This window comes from Muscardinus avellanarius, assembly GCF_963383645.1.
Source record: "Muscardinus avellanarius genome assembly, chromosome: 1".
Lineage (NCBI taxonomy): Eukaryota > Metazoa > Chordata > Mammalia > Rodentia > Gliridae > Muscardinus > Muscardinus avellanarius.
The window spans coordinates 152445362-152470948 of NC_137786.1; the positions used below are offsets into that span (position 1 = coordinate 152445362).

Below are 25587 nucleotides of genomic sequence, written 5' to 3' on the forward strand. Positions count from 1 at the left end.
TGGAATATTTTGATGGCCAATTCTCTCCTCATTGAAATTCCCTTCTCCTGAGCCACTTCAGAGATACAAACCTCTGTACTTGTTGGGCCTACAACATTTAGAGATTCAATACACTTGATAATAATGGCACAAAGGAGGTGGGTGAAAGCATGCCTATATTGGAGCAAGAAAATAATACCAGATGGTAACTCAAATCCACAGGGACAAATGAAAAGTACAAGAAGGAGTAGATAGGAATGATAATGTATCAAACTGCAAATATATATCTGTTCTTTCTTATCTCAGCTTATTTATAAGGTATAAAATTTATAAAGTGATCATTGTAACAATGCATTGTAGGGTTTTTTTTAACATACATAGATAAAATGTGTATAAATAGCACAATAAGGAGAAAGAGAAAATGGAAATACAAGAGTAATGTTTCTATATCTCATTGGATTTAAGTGGATTCTGGCAAGATATAGGTGAGTGTGAAGTGGATTCTGGATAAAATGAATATGGTAAGCCCTAGAAAAAAATCACTAAGAAGAAATCACTAAGAAAAATCACTAAGTAAACACTGATTACTAATATTTGTAGTTAGCTATCACCTATCAAGGAATTTCTAAGTACATGGATAGGCTAATACCAAAGTCTGAAAAGTCAGTCAGAGATCAAGAGAAACAGAATATAGAGAAATAATTCAACATTAGTGTTAATTTTGTCTGAGGGAACTTATTTCACTTTAGCAGTACAGTGTCCTGGTCTTCAAACTCCTGCTTACCATACACCTAAAGGATAGGATAAAACTATATGTTCACTCGTACATTTTCAAGTTGACATTTAAGTGTTTTATTACTAGTTTAACAGTTGCAAAGGATATAATTATTCGTCTCTTGGAAACATAAGAGTACACACAAACACACACACAGTTGATAGACTGAGTACAATGGCTCTGAAAAGCCCCATCAAATATATTCTTTTTTTTGTTTTTTTGGTGGTACTCGGGTTCCTGGAAGCCCTTCTACCTCCGGGCTACACTCCCAGACCTATTTTTACATTTTTATTTGGAAACAGGGTCTCCTAAGCCAGTGCACACAGCTGGCTTTGAACCTGCACGATCCTCCTGTCTCTGCCTCCCAAGCGCGGGGATTAGGGGATTACAAACGTGCGCCACCACGCCCGGCGCCATCAAATATATTCTACAAGATAAGACCAACTGTAACAGATAAACAAGTAGTGAAATAAGTAATATAAGTTAGAGAATTACTTGACCAGGTGCTTTATCAAGATGTCCAGCATCTCTCTGTTTTTCTCTGGCAATTTGTGTACCAATGCATGTACAGCCTCTACCCTGTAGTTCTGGTCATCTGATTCTGAAATGTAAAAAAAGTTGCAAATACTTAACGTTTTAATTGAATTCAAATGTATATGTAAAGATTGGTAATCTAAATATCAAAACCATTCCTACCGCTCATGCTTACAACCATTGTTTCATGTAGTATTGTTATCATCACATTCTAATTCTTAAAGAGGCTGAGTAACTTGTCCATGGTCATGAAGTTAGGATGCAAAGTCAAATAGATTCCGTTCTATGAAGTCTACACCTTGAATTATATGCTTCCATACAACCATAACTAATCACCTGCTTGGGTTTCACAACTAATAACAGGATGAAAATTTTAGAAATCTGAATTATAGCAACTGGTGCAGACTTCCCAATGTGTCCGGTAATATAATACACATTGTCACCTAGAAACTACTTAGGTGAAACTGCCAATAGCTAAAACCCCATGCAAACAGAAAGATTCTGAATTCCTCTTCTTATTTTATGGATCCAAAGGAAAAAGAATGTGCCTTTTCTCAGGTACTATTATGTAAATAAAAGCCCCAAGTATTGTAAATTCACAAAAACAATGGTAAATTTGAAGTGTGAGAAATCACCTAGGAAGGCCCAGTCCTGCTAGAAGAAAGCTGTCAATAGGCTTCTGGAGAAGTGTCTAACACTTGGGACGGAAAGAACTATCTAATATTCTCTTACTGTAATAAACAAATTTGGGGATGACTTGTCCACCTTGCCAAACCCTTTCTCTAGAAGGGACCCCATACCATGGACTTATAAGAACATCATCTCTTCTGGGTACACCTATTTGGACATGGGGTGAGAAAAGAGCCTGGCTCAAGCTAAATATAAAGGCTCTCTTAGGAGATGGAAACTCAGATCTATTTACAGGGTTATGTGAAAACACAGATCATGTAAAGCCAGGACTGGGGTGCAAATGTATCCCCAAGAAAATCTGATGGGAAAGAGAGATGAAAATGAGATAGAAACACAAGAGGGAACAGAGATGAGAGACCTTTCAAAAAGAGTGAGGAGAGCCGGGCGTGGTGGCACATGCTTGTAATCCCCACGCTTGGGAGGCAGAGACAGGAGGATCACACAGGTTCAAAACCAGCCTCGCTGGCTTAAGAGACCCTGTTTCCAAATAAAAATATAAAAAATAGGTGTCTGGGAGTATAGCCCGGAGGTAGAAGAGTTTCAAGGAACCCTAGCACCACCAAAAAAAAAAAAAAAAAAAAGTGAGGAGAAAAATGTAACTTTTCAACATTGCAGTTGCAGGGTGCAGGCTCATGGAAGGCCTAGCCCCTTCTTGGCCAAGGGATTCTGTGAGATATTTCTTGAGTTTTGAGTAACTTCCCCATATTTACTGAGATGGCTTAGTTCTTCCTGATGTCAAATAATCAATTTTATTAAATAATATAATTCATCATCTGATAAATAGGACCATTCTCGACTCAAACAAAAGATGAATTCTTACCCATCAGGACATATTTTAAAAGCAAGTGGAGAAAACAACTTTGATTCAAAGCCTATATCAAAATAATTAGCTAAAAATAATTAGTTAATTTAAATTGTTTTAGTCAAATTTAGGGTATTTTAGTCAAGTGGCTCAAATGTCACTTTTTATAAAACAAAATTTCTATGTAAAAGGGTCTGTGATAAGAGTAAAAAAAAATCAAATAAAACACACACAAAATAAAAATAAAACCCAACTAGCATCAAGTCCTGGTTTTGCTAAGTTTCACTAGCGTCCTTGGACAAGTCACTTATTCAGCCTGGGCCCTGATTTCCTAGTCAATAAAATAGGTTGGATTATATATTTTTTCAGGTCCCATTCATTTTATAAAGATAGGTTCCTGCAAAGAAAATGTAGAATGAATAGCTTTTGTGAGAAAGATAAATAGTGTACATGTTTAACAAATGGTGCAGTTGGCCATGAATGCTGAATTGTAAACCCAGACTGCACAACCTTATCTGACATTTTTATCAGCAGAAGACATTTCTGCTGACATTACAATATATGGTAATAAACTAAAGCAATGGATCTCTTTCCTGAGCTGTGAAAAATACTTTTAATTACAGTCATGCTTCATACAACTAAACAATGAGGTGCCAGCTTGTAATTGTTACTTGTTACTGTGATGAGCCCAGATGATAATCTGGCACTTTAGTTTCAGTGGCTGAAAATAACTATTACTATCTTCTCAGGCTACGTGTTTCACCCTGTCCTCCAAACTCACTCCCTGAATTTTTCAATTAAATCAATTTATTCATATGACATCATAAATCACAGATCTATGATTAAGTATAAGATCACCACAAATAAATACAAATTAGGGAGAGGAGATTCATGGGACTACCTGTTGTTGATCACAAATATATGACCATTCTTTCCAGGTTTAGGAATAGAGCACATGAACATTTTTAGTGGAGTAACAATTTTTACATGTTTACAGTCTTGTTTATTTAACCATGAAGTTGATAAGAATCTGTTATTAGTCACTCAATAAAATAAAATCAGAGTTCCTCATGGCTCTTTCTAATCACACCAGACTGTCACCCGATGAGATGTTAGTAAGTGGCCAAATACTTGGTTCATTCTGCAGTTCTTGCTGGCTTATAAACACACTGTAAGCTCTTAGGTATTATCTTGATAATTTCCAACAATATGCAAAAACTGTCAACTAGGAGATTTAAGCTGATATGTCTAAGTAATAGAGGATAGAACTACATCAGTTGCGTGCATTAGAAGCAAATGTACTTACTAACAGCAACAATAAAATCTTTGTGCAACTTGTAGGTCATCAGTGGTTCTGCAAGGCACCTACAACAGAGAAGCCAAGCACACTCTAGAATGGCAGCATCTTTTATCACCCCCTTCCCCACAGAACTTCCAGTGCTTCTCTAAGAACTTGATAATTATCTTTGTCATTAAAAATAAAAAAATAAATGGCTTTTTAGGCAGTATGATAAGTTCCTTGTCAAGGAGCTCCAGGTCCTAAAATTCAGACCACAAAGAGACCAATGCCCCTTACTACTACTTTCTGCCACACTTGTTTAGAAGGTGAGCTGGGAGACTTTTTTTTTTTTTTTTTTTTTGATTTGTAAGAAATAACTCCCAGAACAAGCCAATCATAGTTATGTCTGAGATAATAGTTTTTTTTTGTTGTTGTTGTTGCTTTTTGTGTGGTATTGGGGTTCCTGGAAACCCTTCTACCTCTGGGCCACACTCCCAGACTTATTTTATACTTTTTTATTTGGTAAAAGGGTCTCTTAAGCCAGCGCGGCTGGCTTCAAACCTGCATGATCCTCCTGTCTCTGCCTCCCAAGCACAGTGATTTCAAGCGTTTCCACCATGCCTGGCTGGAGATAATAGTTAAAAAAAAAACAAAAAACAAAACTTACTTCAATATGTTTAAGAAAATACATGGCCGGGCATGGTGGTTCATGCTTGTACTGGCTGGAGATAATAGTTTTAAAAAAACCTACTTCAATATGTTTAAGAAAATACATGGCCAGGCATGGTGGTGCTCGCTTGTAATCCCTGCGCTCGGGAGTGGAGACAGGAGGATCGCACAGATTTGAAGCCAGCCTTGCTGGCTTAAGATACCCTGTTTCCAAATAAAAAAGTATAAAAATAGGTCTGGGAGTGTAGACCAGAAGTAGAAGGGTTTCCAGGAACCCCAGTACCACTTTAAAAAAAAAAAAAAAGAGAGAAGAAAATACATGAAAATACACACAAACTTAATATGAAACAAAAAATACTAATTCAGTATTCACAAAATGTTGTAGCCTTTTAAGCTGTTATTATTAGAAATAATCACATGCAAATTCCAGGATGCCAGATGTAGATGCTACTACCTTGTGCTACTTTACCCTAAGTGCAGGCCTGAGCTAAGGAGTGGAGCTTGCATATATGGCTCCATGAAGTCTCACGTTACTGCCTAAGCAAGGAAAGGAGAATTACATCTCCAGAACTAGGAGGTAAAATCCCCTCACCTGAGGTAGTTTTTCAGTCCACTCGTTATGGTCTTATTGTCCCACAGTTCAATATCAATGTCGATGTCAGGAGGGGATTTGGGAGCTAGAAAGAATAAAAGCAAGATATTTAAAAGCAAGATGTTTAAACTGTGTAAGATGTTTAAAATACTACTTGTGCCATTAAAAAATGGATACCAGCAACAGTAGGTTAAAAGAGAGGGGAATTCTTTTTTTCTTTTATTTTTTTGGAGGGTACTGGGGATTGAATCCAGGGTCATTCTACCTCTGAGGTATACCCTCTAGCAATTTAAATTTTTTTATTTTGAAACAGGGCATTGCTAAGTTGCTGAGGGTTTCTCTAAATTGCTAAGGCTTGTCTCAGATCTGCAAATCTTCTGTCTTAGCTTCCCAAGTACTAGGATTGTAGGCATGCACCACCACATTCATTTCTTAGGATGCTAACACAGTTCACTTTAGGATCACTGTCTAGTGAGCTGGTGAGAAAGAAGCTCACTCTGACATTAACCCTCAAAGATATATTATGCAATAGCAATCTTCCAAACCAAATTACTGCTAATTACTAACAGGACAAGGCCTTTATATGCACTCAGCATGGTTTTAAGGGCTTTGAATGGATGAACATATTCAGTTCTCACAACTCTGAAGAGGCAGGGACTATTATTATCCCCAGTTCACAAAAGAGTAGGCTGAGACCCTGAGAAGTTAAGCAAATTCCCTGAGGTCACAAAGATTTTAAGCTGTTGAGCTGGGATTTCAAGCTAGGCAAACTAATCATATCCATGCATATTACTCTTTCTCTAGCTAACCAAAAAGCACTTGAGAAAAAAATTCAACATTTAAAATATGTGCCCCTGAAACTCTGGTGTTCATATATTATATAGAAACATTAAAAACTGAATTCAGTGACTGGGATGTAGCTCAGTGAGTCGAACATATGTGAGGCCCTGGGTTAGATCTATAGCAACAACCCCCAATCCCTGCAAAAATAAAAAATACGAACATTAACTTTAAACAGTATTTGAAAATATTCAGAGACCAATAATTACCTATATTTCAAAGAAACTTACAGTTTGGACTACCTATAAGAATAAAAAAAAAAATCAAGTACTTGCTTCATATAAAACTTACAAAATGTGGTATTCATGAGTTTCTGAACTTTGGAGTTCACTCCTCCTATTCGGTAGAGCCCCAAAATGGTGATACCTAATAGGAAGGCAAATCACAAGAAAATGGCTTAAGACATAGCTTCCCCAGTACAGAACATTAAAAACTTCAACTTATGCCTATAGAGTATTTGAAAGCTACTTATCCAATTTTGCAGTCTAAACTTAGCAAACCCATCCTGGACACATCCATCAGATACATATATTTCTCAGAGCAGATACTAAATAGTGATTTTAAAGATCTTCAAAGAAACAAAGTATATCTGCCTAGTCACCACTACTTGAATATAAAAAAATCATCTGTGATGGGAAGAGATGATCAATATTCTTCATCTCTTAAGTCAGAGTTCTACACGTTGACCACTCCCATGGTATTTATACTGTCTTTTCAAGGTGAGCAGACAGACTCAAAGAATGCAAGGAGCTCACCTCTTGAAACTTAAGTGGTCACATCAAATTTGAATGTAAGTTTATAGAACTCCAAACCCCCATATAATATCTACATAATTATTAATTAATATCTACATATTATGTAGATCTACATATTATGTGTAATATCTACATATTATGTAGATATTATGAAGTGAGCATCAAAAGAGAGGTCATGATTAACGCTAGGAAAAGTGCCAAAATAGGGCACTGACTGAAATCATGAAGGGAAAAAAATAGCACAGGGGAGGCTGAAGACAAGCTCCTTCAGGATCTCACTTGCTTCCCCTCGCTAGAAAAACATTCAAGAAGTGCTTACATTAATAAATAATACATAACCTATCTGTAAGAAGTAGAGGAAGGTTATATTATAAAAATTATTTTAAAAGGAGTGTACTTTTTGGTAAATTGAAGTTCAAAGTATAGTTATTTGTGCATTTATGTAATTTGCACATTTACATAATTCTTAAAATTGATCTCATGTTAATGCCTAAAGATATACCTTCATATTTTGCTCAGGTTTTGAGACACACCATAATGGCAATGCACTCTTGGGCAATACTTACCTCTTGATTCCACAGCTTGAATGCATTTTCTCACAAAGTTGAACCCTGCTTCATTTAAGTACACTGAAAATAAGATAAAAATGTTGTTGAACTGACATTCCCTCTTCAGATGGTCCTGTTCACTGTGTCTTCATGACTTATGGCACAGAGGTTGGGTCAAACTTATCAAATATTTTGACTAGGGTCTGGCTTTTTGCTTTTGGGTAAACACAGAGCATGGAGGTTCTTGCTCACAGATATTATAACAATCTGCTTACTAAGAAGCACAGAACTGTCAGAGAAATTATGTCACATTGATTCCATCTATTTTTCCTAAAACTAGTGTTATCCTTCATGATATGCTTTTCCAGATGACAAAAGGAAATGCAGTAAGAGTAGATCTTTATGGTGTGTGGTAAATTACATTAAAAGTCTTTCATGTGTTCTTTCTCATGAGATTCTCAGAACACATTATGAAGATCTTAGGATGACTCAGAGGTACAAAAAAAAAAAAAAAAAAAAAAAACACTTTCTTTTCTCTGTTCTCTGAGTTAGGATTTAACTCAGGTCTCTGATTCCAAGTTCAATGCTCTTTCTATTGCATATTGTTTCATATTTAGAATAATTCAAAATATGCACATTGCCTTAAAATAATTACTTCAAATACTCTAAATTAATAAAAGCCAACTATTTCTATTTTTAGCTAGATTTTTTTAAGTGTGTTTGAACTTTCTTAAGGTTATGGGAGCAGAATCAAATTAGATTAGCCATATATTAAAAAAAAGTATTTAAAAATACAAGCAATATCAACGGGAAAAACTTTTTTACACTATGATGAAAAATTTCTTTAGATGTGGTTTAGTTATGGTGTTTTTAATATCATCAAAATAATAAGAGCATCATTGATTTTTTTTAATTTTTTTTTTTTTTTTGTGGGTCTGGGGATGGAACCCAGGGGCATTTGACCTCCAAGCTATACCCCTGCCCTATTTTTTATTCTTTATTTTGAAACAGGGTCTCACTGAGTTGAAGAGGGCCTCACTAAGTAGCTGAGGCTATCAGCAAACCGTGATCCTCTGGATTCAGCCTCCTGAATGCTGGGATTACAAGTGTGCGCCACCATGCCCGGCTATCATTGACTTATTTGAACAAGAAATAATAAGCCTTTTTTGTTGCAAGCCTCTCAGAGATGAGGGTCGTCTGTAATCTGGCCAGTTCTAATTAATTATATGCAATTTAAGCAATTCTCTGGCACACACACATACACACACACACACACACACACACACACACACACACCCTTTGGTTTCTAGCAAATCTGCATATCAAAGGAAGCACAGAGCCAGGGCTTGCAGCACCCACCTGGGATTGCTCTGCACAGTTCTACTCAGCAGTGCCTCCCAGTGAGCACCAGCATGCCCTGCTGAGATCTGAGCAGAGGGCAGCAGGCTTTAAAAGTATTTATGGCTGGATGTAAGGAGTAGTGACAAGGAGTGCCATTTCTTGTAAAAGGTGAACACTTTCTGTAATGGAAAATTAGTAATTTTCCAAAGCCACGCAGGAATTATACACTTTACTGTATCAGTGTTAATACCAGAATTCAACAAAATAGATTTTCTGTAGCCTAAGAGAAGAAACACTGATTACTCCTCTGTATTCAGATGAGATGTCAACAGGAAGGGTTATTACTAAATCAAATTGCACCATTAAAAAGGGTGAAAATTTATCATAATCCTTCAGTGGAGGGCAAGGTATTTCTGCTACCTTGCAGAAATACATACTACTGAATCAGGACTAACCCAAAGCAGGGATCTAAAAATGCTTATTTATCAACAACATGCTAGTTACTGGCTTGAACCAGGCCAGCTCAGGCTCCTCTGATGGATTCTAAGAGCGTTATTAGGGTTTGCAAGCAAACAGGGGCTTGGTGAACTCCTTCTCAGGCTTAGTCTATCCTCCCAGCCTTGTAGCTCTCTGTTTTAAGAGAAGACAAGAGAATTATTCTGAATCCAACTACTACCAAATTCCCAGAAACCGAAATTCTATAATATTAATGGTATTTGGCCTCTGGAGATAGAAGCAGAAGACAGACTAACTTAATAAACTTAATTTACTCAATCAAAAGTTAAGTTGCAACATGTTTTCCCTCTAGAAACTGTTCAGGGCTAAAGCTTTTTCATTAAAATCCAAATAAAGTTTCCATAAGGCAGCTTAGCAGCACAAAGGCTATTAATCTCAACAGAATTCAAACAGCCATAAGGAAAAGAAAAAGAATCATCTTCCATAGAGCTAACAAAGCAAAAGTCCTTGTACTTTCAATTTCCTACCAATTCAAAACTCAGCCTGTCCTTACAGATGTAATCTATGTGGCCTTGCAGTACATTCTCAGGGTTGACAAAACAAAACAACACTTGTCTTTACTTTATAATTCAGTTTTCTAATCTGTCATTTCAGATTAAAAAACACAGTTATCTAACAGCATGCTATAAGTAGCTTGAAAGAAATAGAAAAATGAGTACATTTATTGGTATTCATGGCATCCAGTGGACCCTTTCTCTTTTTATTAGAGGATGAACAATTTATGCTCTACAGCAGGGGCCCAATTTTTTTCTTTCACCATGCTCTGCCCATGGGGAACACTTGAGCTATGATCCTCTTCAGTGAAAACAAAACTGTATTTGACCAAAGGTCAAAAGAGGAAAAGGTGAAGGATGGTGTTATCTAGGGCATCTGGGAACTCAGAACTAAATTATCTAAATAGCTGTATTATTGGCAAATGGAAGTTGCCTAGAATAAGAAATAGCAGCTTGTTATTTGTTTACTTATTTTTATTGTAGGGGAGAATATATCCCCTAGACAGACATGGGAGGACTGAAAGAATAGTAGAAATTTTGAGTTGTTTTCAAATGTTGTAATTGTCTTCAAATTTGTGTGGAGACTGAATATTGGGTGACTTAGTCATTAAACAATTAAATAGTGACTTTTATTCATGGATACATGAATGGAAAAGGACTTCTTTAATCATCTATTTGGAATCAAGTAGGTGCATAATGGAATATTGTTGACTGCCAGAGAGAACGAGATTTAGGTGCCTTTTCTTTTACAAATTGCTTATTTGAACAGATCTAGGAGTTCTTCTAGGGGTCCTAAAAAGCCATCCTACAAAACTCATAGACTGGGCTTTTGGCACTGACAGAATGCCAAAGGGAAGAGGGCATAACCTAGAAGAAATATTAAATGGCTTTATCCTTGTTAGACATCAGTCCCAAAATGGAGAAAAGGTATGTGAAGAAAGATAATCTGTTTCCTTGAAAAATGACTTTAAACAGCACAATTGTGAAAAATGATTGGTGAACTATTTTTAAACAAAATATCTCTAACAGCATGACTTAGAACAAATTAGTTCTAATCGTATTTATTTATTTATTTATTTATTTATTTATTTGGGGGAGTTTCCCTTCAGGTTTTAATTGGAAGAAAGAACTAAGCCACAGGTGTATATCACTAACAAAAGTCCAGTCTAGAATTCAGGATGTTCATTCTATTGTTTTTTCATCTATCTGCCAAAAAGGGAACATTGGTTTTATTTTTGGTTTACTTAGGGATAAGCCAGAAAATAAAGGAATTATTTCTGGTGGACAGCTGAAACTGTTCTTCAAACTCATACAGATAAGGTCTCTGCTCTTTTATAATCTCTTGGATAAAACAAGAGCTAGGAACTGTTCATACAAATGAAAGTTTTGGAGGAAAAGAAAAATGACTTACTTTCTTCTTTCTTGCTAATAATGGCAGGCAGTGTATAAATCTAAAAAACAAAGGAGGTCAATAAGTCACCTGCAGTTAATGATCCAGCACAGAAGATTGGCAAGGTGATGTTTATACACTAAGACACAAAGGGAGTGCCTTGACTCCCAGGACCTGCAACTGCTGTGTCCCCAGCTCCATCTGTCTACCTTGTCAAGTAGCCTATGTCCCCTGGTGAGGCCTGCTCCCTTCCCACTCCCACCCACCCCCAGCGGTCCTGCCCTGGGCAATTTTACCTCTCTCCATCTAATTTATGCTTCTTATTCTCTCCCTTATGATGCATAATACACTTTCTCTAGGTATACTGTATTTGGTAGACATTCCTTAGGTATATTATTTGGATATATCTTCTTTGGGCATACCTTCTTTAGGTATATTATCTTTCTCATGATAAATTTGACCTGATTGTTCCTTCCTCAAATTATTTTCTTTGTGCTTTTTTCCCCCAAATTGCATGATTGTAACTCATACCCTGCTGAGCTGACACACTGTCCCCTCAATTTGCTTATGTTATGGCTATTTTGGTGAAGAGCCATTTGTAGTTAAGAGCCAAGTTCTTTTTTTAAAAAATCTATTACTGATTAACATTTTTGTGAAAAATAAAATTGAAATAGAAAGCAATTAAAAATAAATGCAGAATTCCATTTTTATTATTATATTCCACAGACTGAAAATGATTCCTAGATAATTTTCCAAAACTCTATCACAATCTCTGCACTATTCAACTAGCAGTGCAATTGGAAGGAGGAAACCCAAGTTGGCAGGCCACACTGTGTCTGCACTGTTGTCACACAGGCACTGTGCTCTAGGCTGTGACAGGTTTTCTGCCATTTAAGGAAGGTTCTCAAGCCATATATCAGTACCCCCTGTTTACTCTGGGTGTTCACCCTTCTACATAACAGTGTTCATTAAGAAAATAAAGTGATAAAAGATTCATTCTCCTTTTTTACACAAACATCACTAGTAAGTAAATTATCATTCCACTGTCAAAATGAGGACATGCGTTTCAAATAAATATATCATGCCACAGTTTTATCAAATTATACATATTTGCAAAAGGCCTGTAATAGAGGATCAGTTCAAACCCCAAAGACTGTTTACTACTTTTAGGATGACAATGCCAGCAAAGGCCTTGCAGAGACTAGGCATGCACTAATTATTAACTAGTTCAAATTATATGAGTGTAGCCAAACTAATGATTATAAATATTTTAAGGTAATTTTAGGGTTGTAAATTTACCTGAAAAACAAATTAGAAAGTTGGAGTTATGTGCTAGTGACCAGAATTACACTTAGAAAAAGAGTCTAATCCCTACTTTCTGTTTGGGGATTTTGCTGTTTTCAATATTGTAGATATGTGAAAAGATTCAAATGTATTTTGTAATTTTTAGAACAATGAAACATAAATTATAAAATGTGTTGCATTCTTACCGGTTCCTTCCCATCCATGGCTTCAAGCCAAAGTTTCCTATTAGCTTCAGAAAAGGCCTGCAATGTAATGATCCCATGCCTATGAAACACAAACATTTTATATATAAAATGATTTTATATATTTGCTAACTTTTAAGTTAAGGTAAAACTTGAAGAATAAGGAGAAAAAAGAAAAGTGGAAATAAAAATAAAAGGCTTAATCTACAGCTATCTTTTTGAAAAATTTCTGAGGATGCACATGCACATACAACAATATTTTTAATTCTAATGATCACAGCAGTAAGATTATAAAGTGATATAAGTAGTAAGATCATTAAATATTGTAGAACTAAGGGAGCTACTTTCAAACTATTCCTCCTGAAATGATACAAATTTAACAAAGCTACTTTTACCAAAGTTCAAAGCCACCTGAATATTTCACAGCATAAGAATGGTTAGTTAATAATTAAAAAGAATTAAAGACTGAATCATTTCTCTATATCATAACCACAATATTAAAATTCATTGTAAAACAATCCTCTTCCATGTCGCCATTGGGAAATAGTTGCATAAGGAAGTACTACAAAAAAGATAGAAAAAGTACAAGGAGGGTAACAATAAAAGAAAAAGATTTAAAATCTTAGCAACAGAGGAATTAGCCCAGTGAAATAGAAAATTAGAGGGCTTTGCGAAAAGGAAAAATGACAAGAAATGTTCATTGTAAATACTGCATAATTAAAATCCTGGAATGATTTAAATTGATAATCACCTGTATCTCTTCTGTAAAACAGAACAGATCATTGGAATGACAGGAAAAGAAAAATGTATATAAAGATCAAGGTAACTTGATTTGGAGAGTTCATGCCAGCATGATAATACCAATAATACAATTAATAACAATAATCAACATTTATTGGCTATTTATATTTTTATGTGCAGGCATTATACTGATAAGTACATTTTATTTATTATCTCATAAATCTTTATGACAACCTATAGAATGTGATAGGCATTTTCTTACAAATGAAATGACTAAAGCATAGAGTTTAAACAATGTATCTTGGGTAATATAACTAGAATATGCTAAACTAAAACAAGACAAGTACTATGCCTTAAAAGATTTTTCTACATAAAAAGGTCAGAAGTCTCTACCACAAGACTAGTAAAGCTAGTACAAAGTTCAGCAAGTAAGTTGGATATGACACTCATATATAAAAGATACTTTTTATACACTATAAATAGGTTTTTGATCCAGCAGCTTCAACAATTTGGAAAAATCACTTCCACTCATAAAAAGAATCTCATTCGAAATTAAAATAAATATAATGAATGTATTCAAGTATGTATCTGAAAAGATACATGTGAAATCTTCAAGATGTCAACCTTTTATCAATTAATGAACAACTTTAGTGAAATACCAGTCAAAATCCCAGTTTTCTTTTTTCTCTTTTTAAACTAAAGAGAGAAACCTTATAAATAGACCTCAAAAGTATAAGACCGCAAGCCCAAAATAACACATTTTAAAGACAGATAAGAATAATGGGTTCTCTGCCCTACTGGTTATAAACTATGGTATATAAATATATATAACTGTCATGTATACATAATGCACATAAATGCACATATACAATAAGGTAGAATATTCAGAACAGTATGGTAGTAGTGCAGAAAAAGAAAATAGGATCCCATATGAGAGAACAGAGAGCAAGAAGCCCTACCTTAATTTTCTTTTTATTCTACTTTTCATGGTACAATGATAAGTAGAACTAAACAGGTCTCCTGGATTATAAATTCAGATGCATGACATTTATCTCTCTCAATATCCTGTGGCTACAATGCCTGTGTCAGGGCTTTGCAGTAGGCCTCCTACAGGCACAAACCTTGGCTAGATAAAGGTTCTTTGTCTTCTTATTCCTTGGAAGCAAGGCACCAGGCTTTACAGAAGCCCACAAAAAGGCTGGCCCTAGATCCATAAATCTTTCTGTCAAGTTCCTTCATTATAATGGAGACTCAAATTTACTACAAATACTTTCCCCTACTATAGTCTCTTATGTTGAGTTCCCAGATTCTTCTTTCCTGTTACTCCTGACTTGCATTCTGTGTCTGATTTGCTTCCTTTTTCAAATACTGTATAATAGGGGCCAGGCTGCAGCTCAGTGGCAAAGCACCTGCTTTGCAGGTATGGCACTCTGGGCTTGATCCCCAGTTCCAAAAAAAGACAAAAAAAAAAAAAAAAAGAACTCCCTTTTAAAAAATAAGCTAAGAACAAATAACGTATAATAAATATTTGTTGAATAAATATGTGAATGAATGAAATAAACATATATACTGTTTTTAAGAAGACTGAACACATGGTATTTCATGTTTATATCTACACAAATGAAGAAATAGAAACAGTTTAGCTTTCTTGAAAATATAAAGCGAAAAGCTCAAACCTTTCAACTACTTCTATGTCAAAGCAGAATCGTTTGTCAATTGAATCTGTCTTTCGTCGGATACAAGATTTTAATTTAAACATTTCTGGTGAGCTAGTAACAAGTCCATTCTGAAATGAGAAGATGCCGCATCGTTAAAACAAAAAGGTGAACTGAAGTATATTAAATACATGATCTGAAATAGTCAAATTAAGATGTTAACTTGAGAGTAAAGTTAAGCATAAAGGTCCTAATCACGTTATCCTTTTTTTCCTCTCTGGAACGTTAGTTGTCCAATTATAATATATTAAACTATTTATAATTCATTGATCATACATGTTTTATGTCAAAGAATTTTGTGACATGCCTGTCCAGTACCTTTCAACACATTTACTTATAATGTTAATTTGTATTTTACCATGCCCTTAGGACTTCAAATTTCAAAAAAGTATGAAATTATATAGCTACTGTAACATTACATAAGATATACAGAATGATAGGATATGACACTGTTGCTTTTAATTAAGATTCCCTATATTGCTAGGAGATTAGATTCATATGTGCATATGTCTTTGTACTAGAGCCTTATTGTATTAAATGAAAGATAATTCACACTCACAGAAAAGCTAACATAGCAATGGAGTTCTAGTGTATAACTTTTCAAGCCAGCATATGTACCATGTAATTGCTTCCCAAATTCTACTTTGCTACTAAAACAAAAGTTTTTGGAAGTGACCAAACTTTTGCCCAATTCATAGGCATCATCTTGTGTCTCTGACATGCCAGTCAATTCCAGGGGGAAAGTTTATCCAATGTCTGGTTAGTTCTGTCTTTGGTTACAAATCTCACAGATTTATTAATGAGAACTTTGGCCTGGCCTCTGCATTATTAACTCCCTGTCACATAAACTGAACTTCTGGCAGTCACAACTCTATAGAATGGAAACTAACTGTGATAATGGAATGTAATAACTTCTCACGATAGGGGCAATCTATGGTTTCTTTTTCTCTGGTACATTCTCCTTTTCTTTAAGTCATTTAGTGTGAATTATTATACTCTGGTGACTGCCCAAGCACAATAAGTTTCAGCTGGAGCATTTGAATATGACTCCAACTTAGATCAATATTTACCTCTGCCGTGATCTATAACTAGAAATTAACTTGTGAGTCACTTGCTTTCTAGAAACTTTATTTCCTCATCTGTTAAAAATAAGGTTGGACTAAATTATCTTTAAGATAAATCCCAGCCTCAAGGTTCTTGGACCACGGCCTAAGATCTCATTCACATGTTCAATCATTTGTCATATTCCTATCTTAACTCACTAAAATGCTATAAAGCATATACAATAAGGTCCTCTGCAGCATTTCCTCAAATAAAATATCCCGTGTCCTGTACTGCTGACTAGCCACACAAGACATCCAGGGACCAATTTGCTTTTGGGGTAAGCGAGCATCGATCGGTTTCTTCTGCAAAACTCATCATCCAGCATCTTGGTAAAAGGTACACAGAGCAGCAGAGGCAAGGACAGGCAAGGGCAGCCTCCCCCAAAGGTCAGCTGAGGAAAGATGCAGAAACCCTGGGCCTGGAAAGCTGCTGATGGCCCCTTCCTGGGCAGAGACCAATAACCCTGCTGAGGGGATGTGAAATGGCACCTCCCTAACCTACCGTAGCACCCCCATGTCTTACAAATATTTCATGGTCAGCTAAAGGAAAACCTGGCCACTCTCTTTTAAGTCACTGAGGTCACTAAAATTTTTGGCTCTTCAATTTTTAAAAATATACACTTGTTATTTGAAAAGCAAGCATGTATACATTATTGTCTTCCAATCCTTCAAAAACAAGCTTAGTTTTTAAAAGAAAAGAACAGAAACAAATCTGACTCACCATTTTCCCACTGGATTTCATTTCAGAGACACTCATTGTGAATGTTTTACTCCCCTTATCATACGTACAATAATGCTTAATCCACGTGAAACCCAGTGGTCCTGGTGTAAAGAAACAAAAACATTTCCGATTTTAATGGATGATTTTTATCGGAGTGTGTACACTGACACACAACTGAATGTTCCCCATGCCACGCTAGCTTGGAACGTTTATTGCTGAAAAGGGCAACAGGAAGGAGAGCGAGAGAAGGTGTAGAGACTGAAGTTCATTTGACCTAGCTTGATTTGCAGCTCCCACATCAACTCTACAAGCTCCTGAGTTAATTCAGATCTCAACTTCAATGTCCCATTTAGAACAGTGGTATACAGTTGGCCATCCATATCTGCAGGTTCTGAATCTACAGACTCAACCAACTACCAATTGAAAATATTTGTTGGGGAGAGGACTTTTCTTGTACTGAACATGTACAAACATTTTTCTTGTCATTATTCCCTGAGCAATACAGTATTATCACTATTTACAACACATCACTATTGTATTGTAAGTAATCTAAAGATGATTTAAAGTATATAGGAGATGTGGGCAGGTTATATGCCAATCCAAGGGCATTTACTATCAGTGATAGAAAATGCCTGGGCAACCACAGAATTCACTATCTACAGAAGATCCCTAAACCAATCCCCCATGGACAGCAAGGGGCAACTCTATTTGTACTCCACAGAGGTAGGAGAATAAGAATAGTCAAAGTTATTTTTTAAAAAATCCCTTACTTTACTCTTGTTCTCTCTCAAAATTGTTGGAAAATATCCTGTTAAAAATTTAGCCAGGTTACTTCACTCCACTGCTTAAAATCTTTCAGTGGCCTCCCACCTCAATCCAGTCAAAATCCAAATGGGCTATTATCTACTGAGTGTACATGATCTGGCCTCTCCTTCTCACCTCCCATTCCACTGCCTTCTACCTCTATACCCTGCTCCTGCTGCCCTGGGTCCCTTGTTGCTCCTTAAATACAGTGAGTATATTCCTACCCCAGGACACTTATGCTCCCTGCTCTCTCAGCCTGAATTACTTTTCCTTCAGATGGCTGTATGGATTATACTGTCAGCTCCTTCAGGTCTTTTCCTAAATGTCACTTTTATAATATAGTCTTTCCTAGGGATATTAGTATCTCAACCTTAATTGTTCTTATTTCTCTTCTCTGCTTTCCTTTCTCCTTAGCAATTATAACTGTCTAAACACAAGTTTACTAATTTATCTTATGTATTGTCTATTTCTGTCATGACAGTAAATGGGTCCATGAAGGAGGAACGTCTGATGTTTAGCTCACTAGAATATTCTTAATCCTTAGAACACTTGGCCTGGTATATTCTTGTCAATAAATATCTGACAAATGAAGAAATAAATCATTTAATACTTTCCTGATTTGGGAGTTATCTCCTCTTACCACTAATCTGAAAGCAAAAAAATTAAATTATTCCTTAAAATGAAGATAATTTCCCCTATTTATATTAAAAGAAACTTGAGCCAGGTACAGTGGCACAGTCCTGTAATCCCAGTACATGGAAGGTTGAGACAGGTGGATCACAGGTTCAATGCCAGCCTCAGCAACTTAGCGAGACCCTGTTCCTTGATTCCACATCAAAATTAAAAAGGGATAAGAGTACAGTCAGAGGTAGGATGCCCCTGGACTCAACCCAAAGTATCAAAAGGGAAAAAAAAGAAAAAGAGAAGACAACTTGTAGGCTGGGAGTGGTAGAGGGCTTGCCTAACCTAGGTTCAATTCCCAGCAACAATAAAAAAAAAAAAAGAAAGAAAGAAAAAGAAGATTGTATACATGTAAAGTTCACATTCTTTTTCTCCATAAAGTTCCATTAGAACTTTATTTCCCAGTATTCTCCATTAGAAACTGGGTGCTGTTGGTTGGCTAAGGAACAGGACACACCACACTGTTAGTTCAACTTTTCCTCCAACATAGTGGAAATCTTTCGGTTTTCCCACAGGAATGCCAGTGGCCTGCACTGAATGCCACAGTGGCCTAAGTGGGATGAAACAGAACTTGCCATCTAGAACTTGTCTTCAGTGAGGGACCATCCTGCTTAACACCTGCATTTCTTTAGCAACAAATGTGCGCAATGTTACTGCTAGCCTGATTTCACAATCATATATTTAAAAGCAAGAAATTGAAAAAATCAAAAAGCACCTCTTGAGAAAAGTATTTCGTGAGCCATTTGAATTCTTTTAAGAATAGTGCCCTCTGAGTTGAGTTTAATGCTAGTATTTAAGCTACTCCAGATTTTCAAATTAAGGGGTGGAGCCACATACTGTGTAATCACAAAGGATTATTGCAATTAACTTCAATTCGGTTTATGAACCAGTTCACACTATAATACTTAACAATACTTATGGATAATTTTGTTACATGTGATGCAAAATACTTAAAGGCTTAGAACTAATTAGTGGAAAATGGAAATTTGCAGTGACTAGTACTTAGGTGGCGATTTATGAAGCAGTATTAAGTATAATTTTAAAATAAAGCTGCTGCAGTGCCCTGATGAGGTGTAGACCTAAGATTTTTTTTTTCCTGCCTCCATTTTTAGTTCAAAACCTTCTGCATTTAATCCCTAAGTTTGCTTTGCACACACATGCTGGGAATTTAACATTGCCTGGCAGTAGACTTAGGCAGATGTTCTTAGATAAGCAATTCTGAAGACTCTAAAAGTCTCTGGGGAAGTCAAAATTTATGATAACTCTAAAGTTGCAAAAGAAAAGAATTATCTTACCTAGTAATCACCTAAGGTTGCTGAGATGAATATTTGAGGAGTAGGAGAGAAATTAACTTTCACGGAGTACTTACTATGTGCCTACAATTTTATCTATGAACATTTTAAATCAGATATTATAATCGGGATTCCTCATAAGAAGATTAAGCCTACCAGGTGTAGATGGCAATAGTTTCTTCAACATAGTATGTGATTAAACTTGTTCTTTTTAGAGAAATGATAGTCTCAAATTATTTTAAGAATTAAATGAGATAAATGTACACTGAGTAGAATAGAAAGGGCTCAAAGTGAGAAAAGTATTAAATTTTAATATCACCACCGAAAATAGACATTTTATGTATATTATCTTTATTTCTTATGACATCAATGTAGTAATGATATAAATATACTACTTTTATGAATGAAGAGACTGAGGTCAGAAAAATGTAAGGGTTGCACAGTTAAAGGGGGAAAGACATGGAGTTCCAAAAGAACTCTAACTCTGGAACTCATAATCTTTCTGGAAAAAAGAAGTCTGTTAGAATGTGATTTAATGCATGCCTACAGGCAGATAAAATTAAAACCACATATACAGATACAGTGGAGCTCTGTGTCCAAACTACAATGGCCCATGCCTACCCCATCACATCTGTCACTATTTATCACCCAATAACAGCCCTGATATTTACTATTGATCACTGGTTGTTAATCATGTGAGATTGTCTTGTGCCTCCCATTACAAAAAACCCTGAAGCCAAATACTTTGTCTTATTTTCTGTCCTCCACAGAACTTGTTCATTCAGTGGGGGCAAGCACACAATATATTCTGGTAAACTTAGAGATTACATTTTTTATTTTAAATGCTTTCAAAGATTACAAGTTGGAAGTTTTAAGTATTGTAAAAAAATATTTCCCATTGGGAGTGGTAGCACATACCTGTAATCCCAGTAGTTGGACAGTAAAAGATTAATGAGACTCTCAACAACTTAGCAAAACCCTGTCTCATAATAAAAATGAAAAGGGCTGGGAGTATAGCGTAGAGATAGAATGCCCCTGATTTCAATCCCTAGCACCCTCTACCCCTGCATTCCCAAAGCATATAAATACATTTGCCTTTCTTATTAAACCACTAAACAAAAGGATGGGGTATATGTGGGGGTCGGGGGAGGATAGTAGGTAGGAAAAGGCAGGAGAAAGGAACTCTAATGGGGTAAGAACTTTGGAAGACGATGAGAATGTTCATCAATTGGGTTGTGGTAGAGGTCAGAGAGGTGCATATGAATGGTAAACTGTACATTTGAAAGTGATGCAATATATTGTATTTAAATTATACATCAATAAAACCATAAAAGTAATCTGGGCAGTTAGAGGGAAAGTCAAGGTGGAAACTGTGCTGGGGGAGGAAGACACTGTCAAAAGAGAGGTGTGATAAAGAGAGGAGAGTGAAATGTGCCAGTGTTCAATGGGAGACCAGGTCAAGGGGCCCTCACGGTACTACACAGCCACAGGGGCATTTTGGAGGGCTCTGCTGCAAACTCTGCAGAGTATGGGTTAGTGAGTGGAAGACCTAGAGACAGATGGGTATAGTGAAGAGGCCACCACAGAGGTTTGGCCTGAGCTGAGATGATGTAGTTGAAGAGATGTACTGAGTTAAACTGCATGAAGGAGACAAAACTGACAGATTTGGCCTCAGGTTACAGGGAAAAACTGGACCTAAGGGTTTTCTTGAGTTTTGTATCCTAGGAAAATGAGAGGTATCAGTAAGCCCCAAGTTTTCAATTCTGTGAATATTTCAATGAAATTGACACAGGTACATTAAAATAGGTTGGAAATAATATTTAGAGCTTATTTATCCTTCATTATCACTAAGAATGAACATATAGATTAGCCTATAAATAGGACACTGAAAAACACAGTATCATATGACATCCTAAAAATAGGATACCACGCAAATATATCTTAGATGCTGCAATAAAAAGGATTAAAAGGAAAAAAAAAAAAACTCAGAGAAGAGTTCTATACCACAAGAGCTTAATGAAGTTAGAATGACCCAAAGAAGTCAGGCATCTTACTACAAAAGAAACCAATATCAGCTAAGTGCATAAAACATAGATTCTTCTATCTAGGCACCCCTACATTATTAAAGGCCTATGTGTAAAGAGTGATTCAAATGCCTAACAGTTTGGAAACATGTAAGCAAACCAGAGTACCAGCCAATAAAATGAACTACAAAGTAGTGACTGGTATGATGTGTTTGAAGATTATGTTCAAAATCATTGTTAGAGTAATTCAAAGATTTTTTTGTTGTTGTTTTATTTAGAATAAAAAAATATGGGTGGGAGGGGAGAAGAGAGAAATTCTCTAATGCACATGATGTATTTTAACAAACATATGTCAATCACTAAGCCAAACATGAGAATGGGGGAAGGGGAGGGAATGGGGAGAGAACTGGATAAGGGCTAATTGGGTGATGTGGGCTTGTATGTCTCCACCATCTTGTATCTCATTAAGATGTGTGACTACAATGCACCAATAAAATTAAAAATATTTATATTATACACCCACATGAATTTCAGCAACTATACAACACCTGAAAAAGAACTCAAGAAATAAAATGTTGTCAGATCAAAATGAATAAAATTCCTGGACACGAGGATGGCACTTCCTCTACACTTGCTACATGTCTGAAGAACTGTCCACTGTCAATAACTCTGGCCAAATTCATACTTAATATGAAATGTGAGCTCCTCCCACTATACCCTCATATTGAAGTTCTCAAACCTGAACAATGTAAAATAAGCTTTCAAAAGTTCCCTAAATCCCCAATCCAAATCTGTGCACTTTTAATATGAACCAATCATTCTTCATGAAATATGTGGGTGGGAGGGTGAGAGCTATATGTTATACTCTAATTATAAAGTAGCTAGAAATGGCCAAGCTAGATAGTCAGGAGAAAAAATTCCTGGAACTCAGATTTCCTAAGCCAGTGACACTCTTCCCAGTCTGTTGATGAAAATTTTCTTTGTGTCAATACTACTATCCAACAACTGTGCATCAGATGGCCATCTCAAATGCAAAAGTCTATTGGCATGTTAGTGACCATATTGCAAATATGAAAAAAAAACTATTAACAGACAACCCAATATTTCTGAGCATCTTCATCAAAAAGCCTTTAAGTTATCTCATCAATACAAAACAACTTCATTACTTTTGTACAGAGGTGTCACAATAGTGCTATTCCATGTGGTTTGTAAATCCTAAAGTGTGAGAAAAGTACAAATAAGCATCATCTCAAGACATTTGTAACCATTTGACATTGTTGTAAAGTCAAAGCACATGATTTTGTAATTTATAAAGACACTGGCCCATGATAAATTGAAAGAAAAACAATGGTTCCTTCACCACAAACAGTACCAGAACAGAACTTTAGGGCATATTTGATTTAAAACAGAGTTATTTAAGTCAAAGTAATCAAGCTGCTTTCCACTTAATGATAAGTAACATTCAGAGAGCACCCTAGTTATACAAGTTTCAGTGGCTTTTTCCTAAATTTTGTGAGAAAAACTTTCTTAATATCAGGGAATTAGAATAGTGCTCTACTAGTTCTGGTACTTATTTTCCTAACCTCAGGAAGTAAAGAGTGTCAATGTGACATGACATAATTGCCAATTTTCCTCCTGAGAAGTGGCAGAGCACAAAATTAAGCAAAAAAAAAAAAAAAGTGCTGCTGGAGGCAAAAACTATTATTGTTGCTATGATGATTCATTCTGATAAAAGGTTTTGGTTTTCATAAAAGGCTTTGATTTTCAACTCTCCATGTAACCTGAAATTGAGAAGCAGTGGCACAATTAAATTCTAAAACAGAACTGAGGCTACCAGATCATCACTGCAGATTACAAGTTCCAAGATCAACAATATACCAACTTAGATACCTAATGCCAAAATGAAAAAAAATTCCTCACTTGAGTGGTGGTAGTGATGGGAGACGAGAATATTTAAATATAACATAAAAATTCAGTCTTATTTCATGATGAAACTGATAGTAACAACATCAAATGGTACAGGAGCAGCATGTTAAAGAGATATGAGCTGTGTCTTTCTGACTCACGTTTCTCCTGGACATAAAGGTAGCCTTCCATTGTCCACTGGCTTGGTGGCCTGTAGTCTTGGTTGGCAGATTTCATCCTTTGCATCAACCGTTCTACCTCTTGTCGAGTACTTTCAAAATTATTCCTTGTCTTAAGTTAAAAAAAAGAAGAAAAAAATTTATTAATTGTTTCCTACTGTGTTTGAGAAACATCTGTGCAAATTCAAGACTGATCCAGATTCTTTTAAGGAAAAAAAAATGATACTCTTGATTTAGTTACACTGAAAACATCAATAAAATAGTTCCCTACTCTTGTTCCAAAGGCTTTTTTGAAAAAACATCACATAGTGTGGTTTTCAGAAATACTACAATAGCTAAAAAACAAAGTTCGTGTAAGCAGGGCAATGATAGTACATGCTTGTAATCCCAATAACTGGGAAGCTACAACAGGAGTATCACAGGTTTGAGGCCAGCCTCAGCAACTTAGTGAGGCCCTCTGCAACTTTTACACACACACACACACACACACACACAATGGTGTAGACACTAACAAAAAAATTTTAAATGCAGTTATTAAGAGCCTAGTATAAAAATTAACTCATGAAAATCAACTGGTTTTCAAGTTCTATCTTTTTTTTTTTCAAGAATAGTTTACCCACTTTACAGTAGGTTTACTTAAGATATAAAAAGCATCAGGCTTTTTTTCTCTATTAAAAATCTCTTTTAGGCCGGGTGTGGTGGCGCACGCTTGTAATCCCCACGCTTGGGAGGTGGAGACAGGAGGATGGCGCAAGTTTGAAGCCAGCCATGCTGGTGTAAGAGACCCTGTTTCAAAAATATAAAATAGGTCTGGGAGTGTAGCCCGGAGGTAGAAGGGCTTCCAGGAACCCCAGTACCACCAAACAAAACAAAACAAAACAAAACAAAACAAAAAATCTCTTTTGCATTCAAACCACATTATTTTAATAATATGTATCTCAAAACATAAAAATCACAACCACTAAGATCTTGCTAGGGTCCATACTGAAATAGCTAAATCTCAAAGTAAGTTAGAAATTTTTTCTTGTGACATTTTTGTTGGTTTTTTTTTTTTGTATGAAAATAAGGGTTTAAATTTTTCCAATGTCTTCCTCTTTTTTGTGCCTTAAGCTCAGGAAGCTTAACATAATTTTATTTAATATGAAAATAAGGCATAAAAATACTTTGGTTTTCATCCTTTTTCATTTTTACTTACTGAAAAAGCTCAAATTTTAAATGTCCCATGTTAAAAAAAAAAAAAAAACAATGGGAATGAATTAAAGATGAAATCATTTCTGTTAGAAAATCTAAGTTAAATAGAAGCTAAAACTCAAAACACCAGTGAAATAAATCCAATTATATACCCCTCATGGAACACTCCAACTTGTCATTTTATTTATGAACGTCTCTACAATGGCAAGAATCAGATAAACAGAGACACATAAACTTTTTTTTTAAAGAAAATTAAGTGAAGGGATCCTGAATTGTTTTGGCTAGAGTACTAGACACTCAGGGTTTCAGCTTTAGAAACTCAACTACTAGGACTTCATCTCTGTCAGGTTTGATAATGCAGAAATGGGTTAGCTAACGATGTTTTTCTTCTTTAAATATTGCTCAGTTTGGAAATCAGAAATTGTAAATCTGTGAAATCAGAGAATAAAAGGATTTGATTAAACAACTTTACAAACAAACTTAACAGAAGCAGATAGGCTGTCTGGAAATAATTTTTGCTTATGGTTTAATGTTTTAAAC

At 35.7% G+C, this 25587-nt stretch overlaps 1 protein-coding gene across 3 annotated transcripts in view; it reads right to left on the reverse strand.

Moving 5' to 3' along the window:
* The window catches only part of ARHGAP42 (Rho GTPase activating protein 42), a gene marked incomplete at both ends in the record, with an annotated part of 271441 nt that overhangs the window by 18039 nt on the left and 227815 nt on the right, over positions 1 to 25587 (reverse strand). For all 3 annotated transcript variants that reach the window (XM_080701664.1, XM_080701663.1, XM_080701662.1), the window contains 10 exons: positions 1250 to 1355; positions 4087 to 4145; positions 5321 to 5405; positions 6452 to 6526; positions 7482 to 7544; positions 11226 to 11265; positions 12695 to 12773; positions 15109 to 15218; positions 16972 to 17072; positions 23839 to 23968. In XM_080701664.1, the coding sequence (XP_080557790.1) occupies positions 1250 to 1355; positions 4087 to 4145; positions 5321 to 5405; positions 6452 to 6526; positions 7482 to 7544; positions 11226 to 11265; positions 12695 to 12773; positions 15109 to 15218; positions 16972 to 17072; positions 23839 to 23968 (848 nt within the window). The remainder of the gene's footprint in view (positions 1 to 1249; positions 1356 to 4086; positions 4146 to 5320; positions 5406 to 6451; positions 6527 to 7481; positions 7545 to 11225; positions 11266 to 12694; positions 12774 to 15108; positions 15219 to 16971; positions 17073 to 23838; positions 23969 to 25587) is intronic.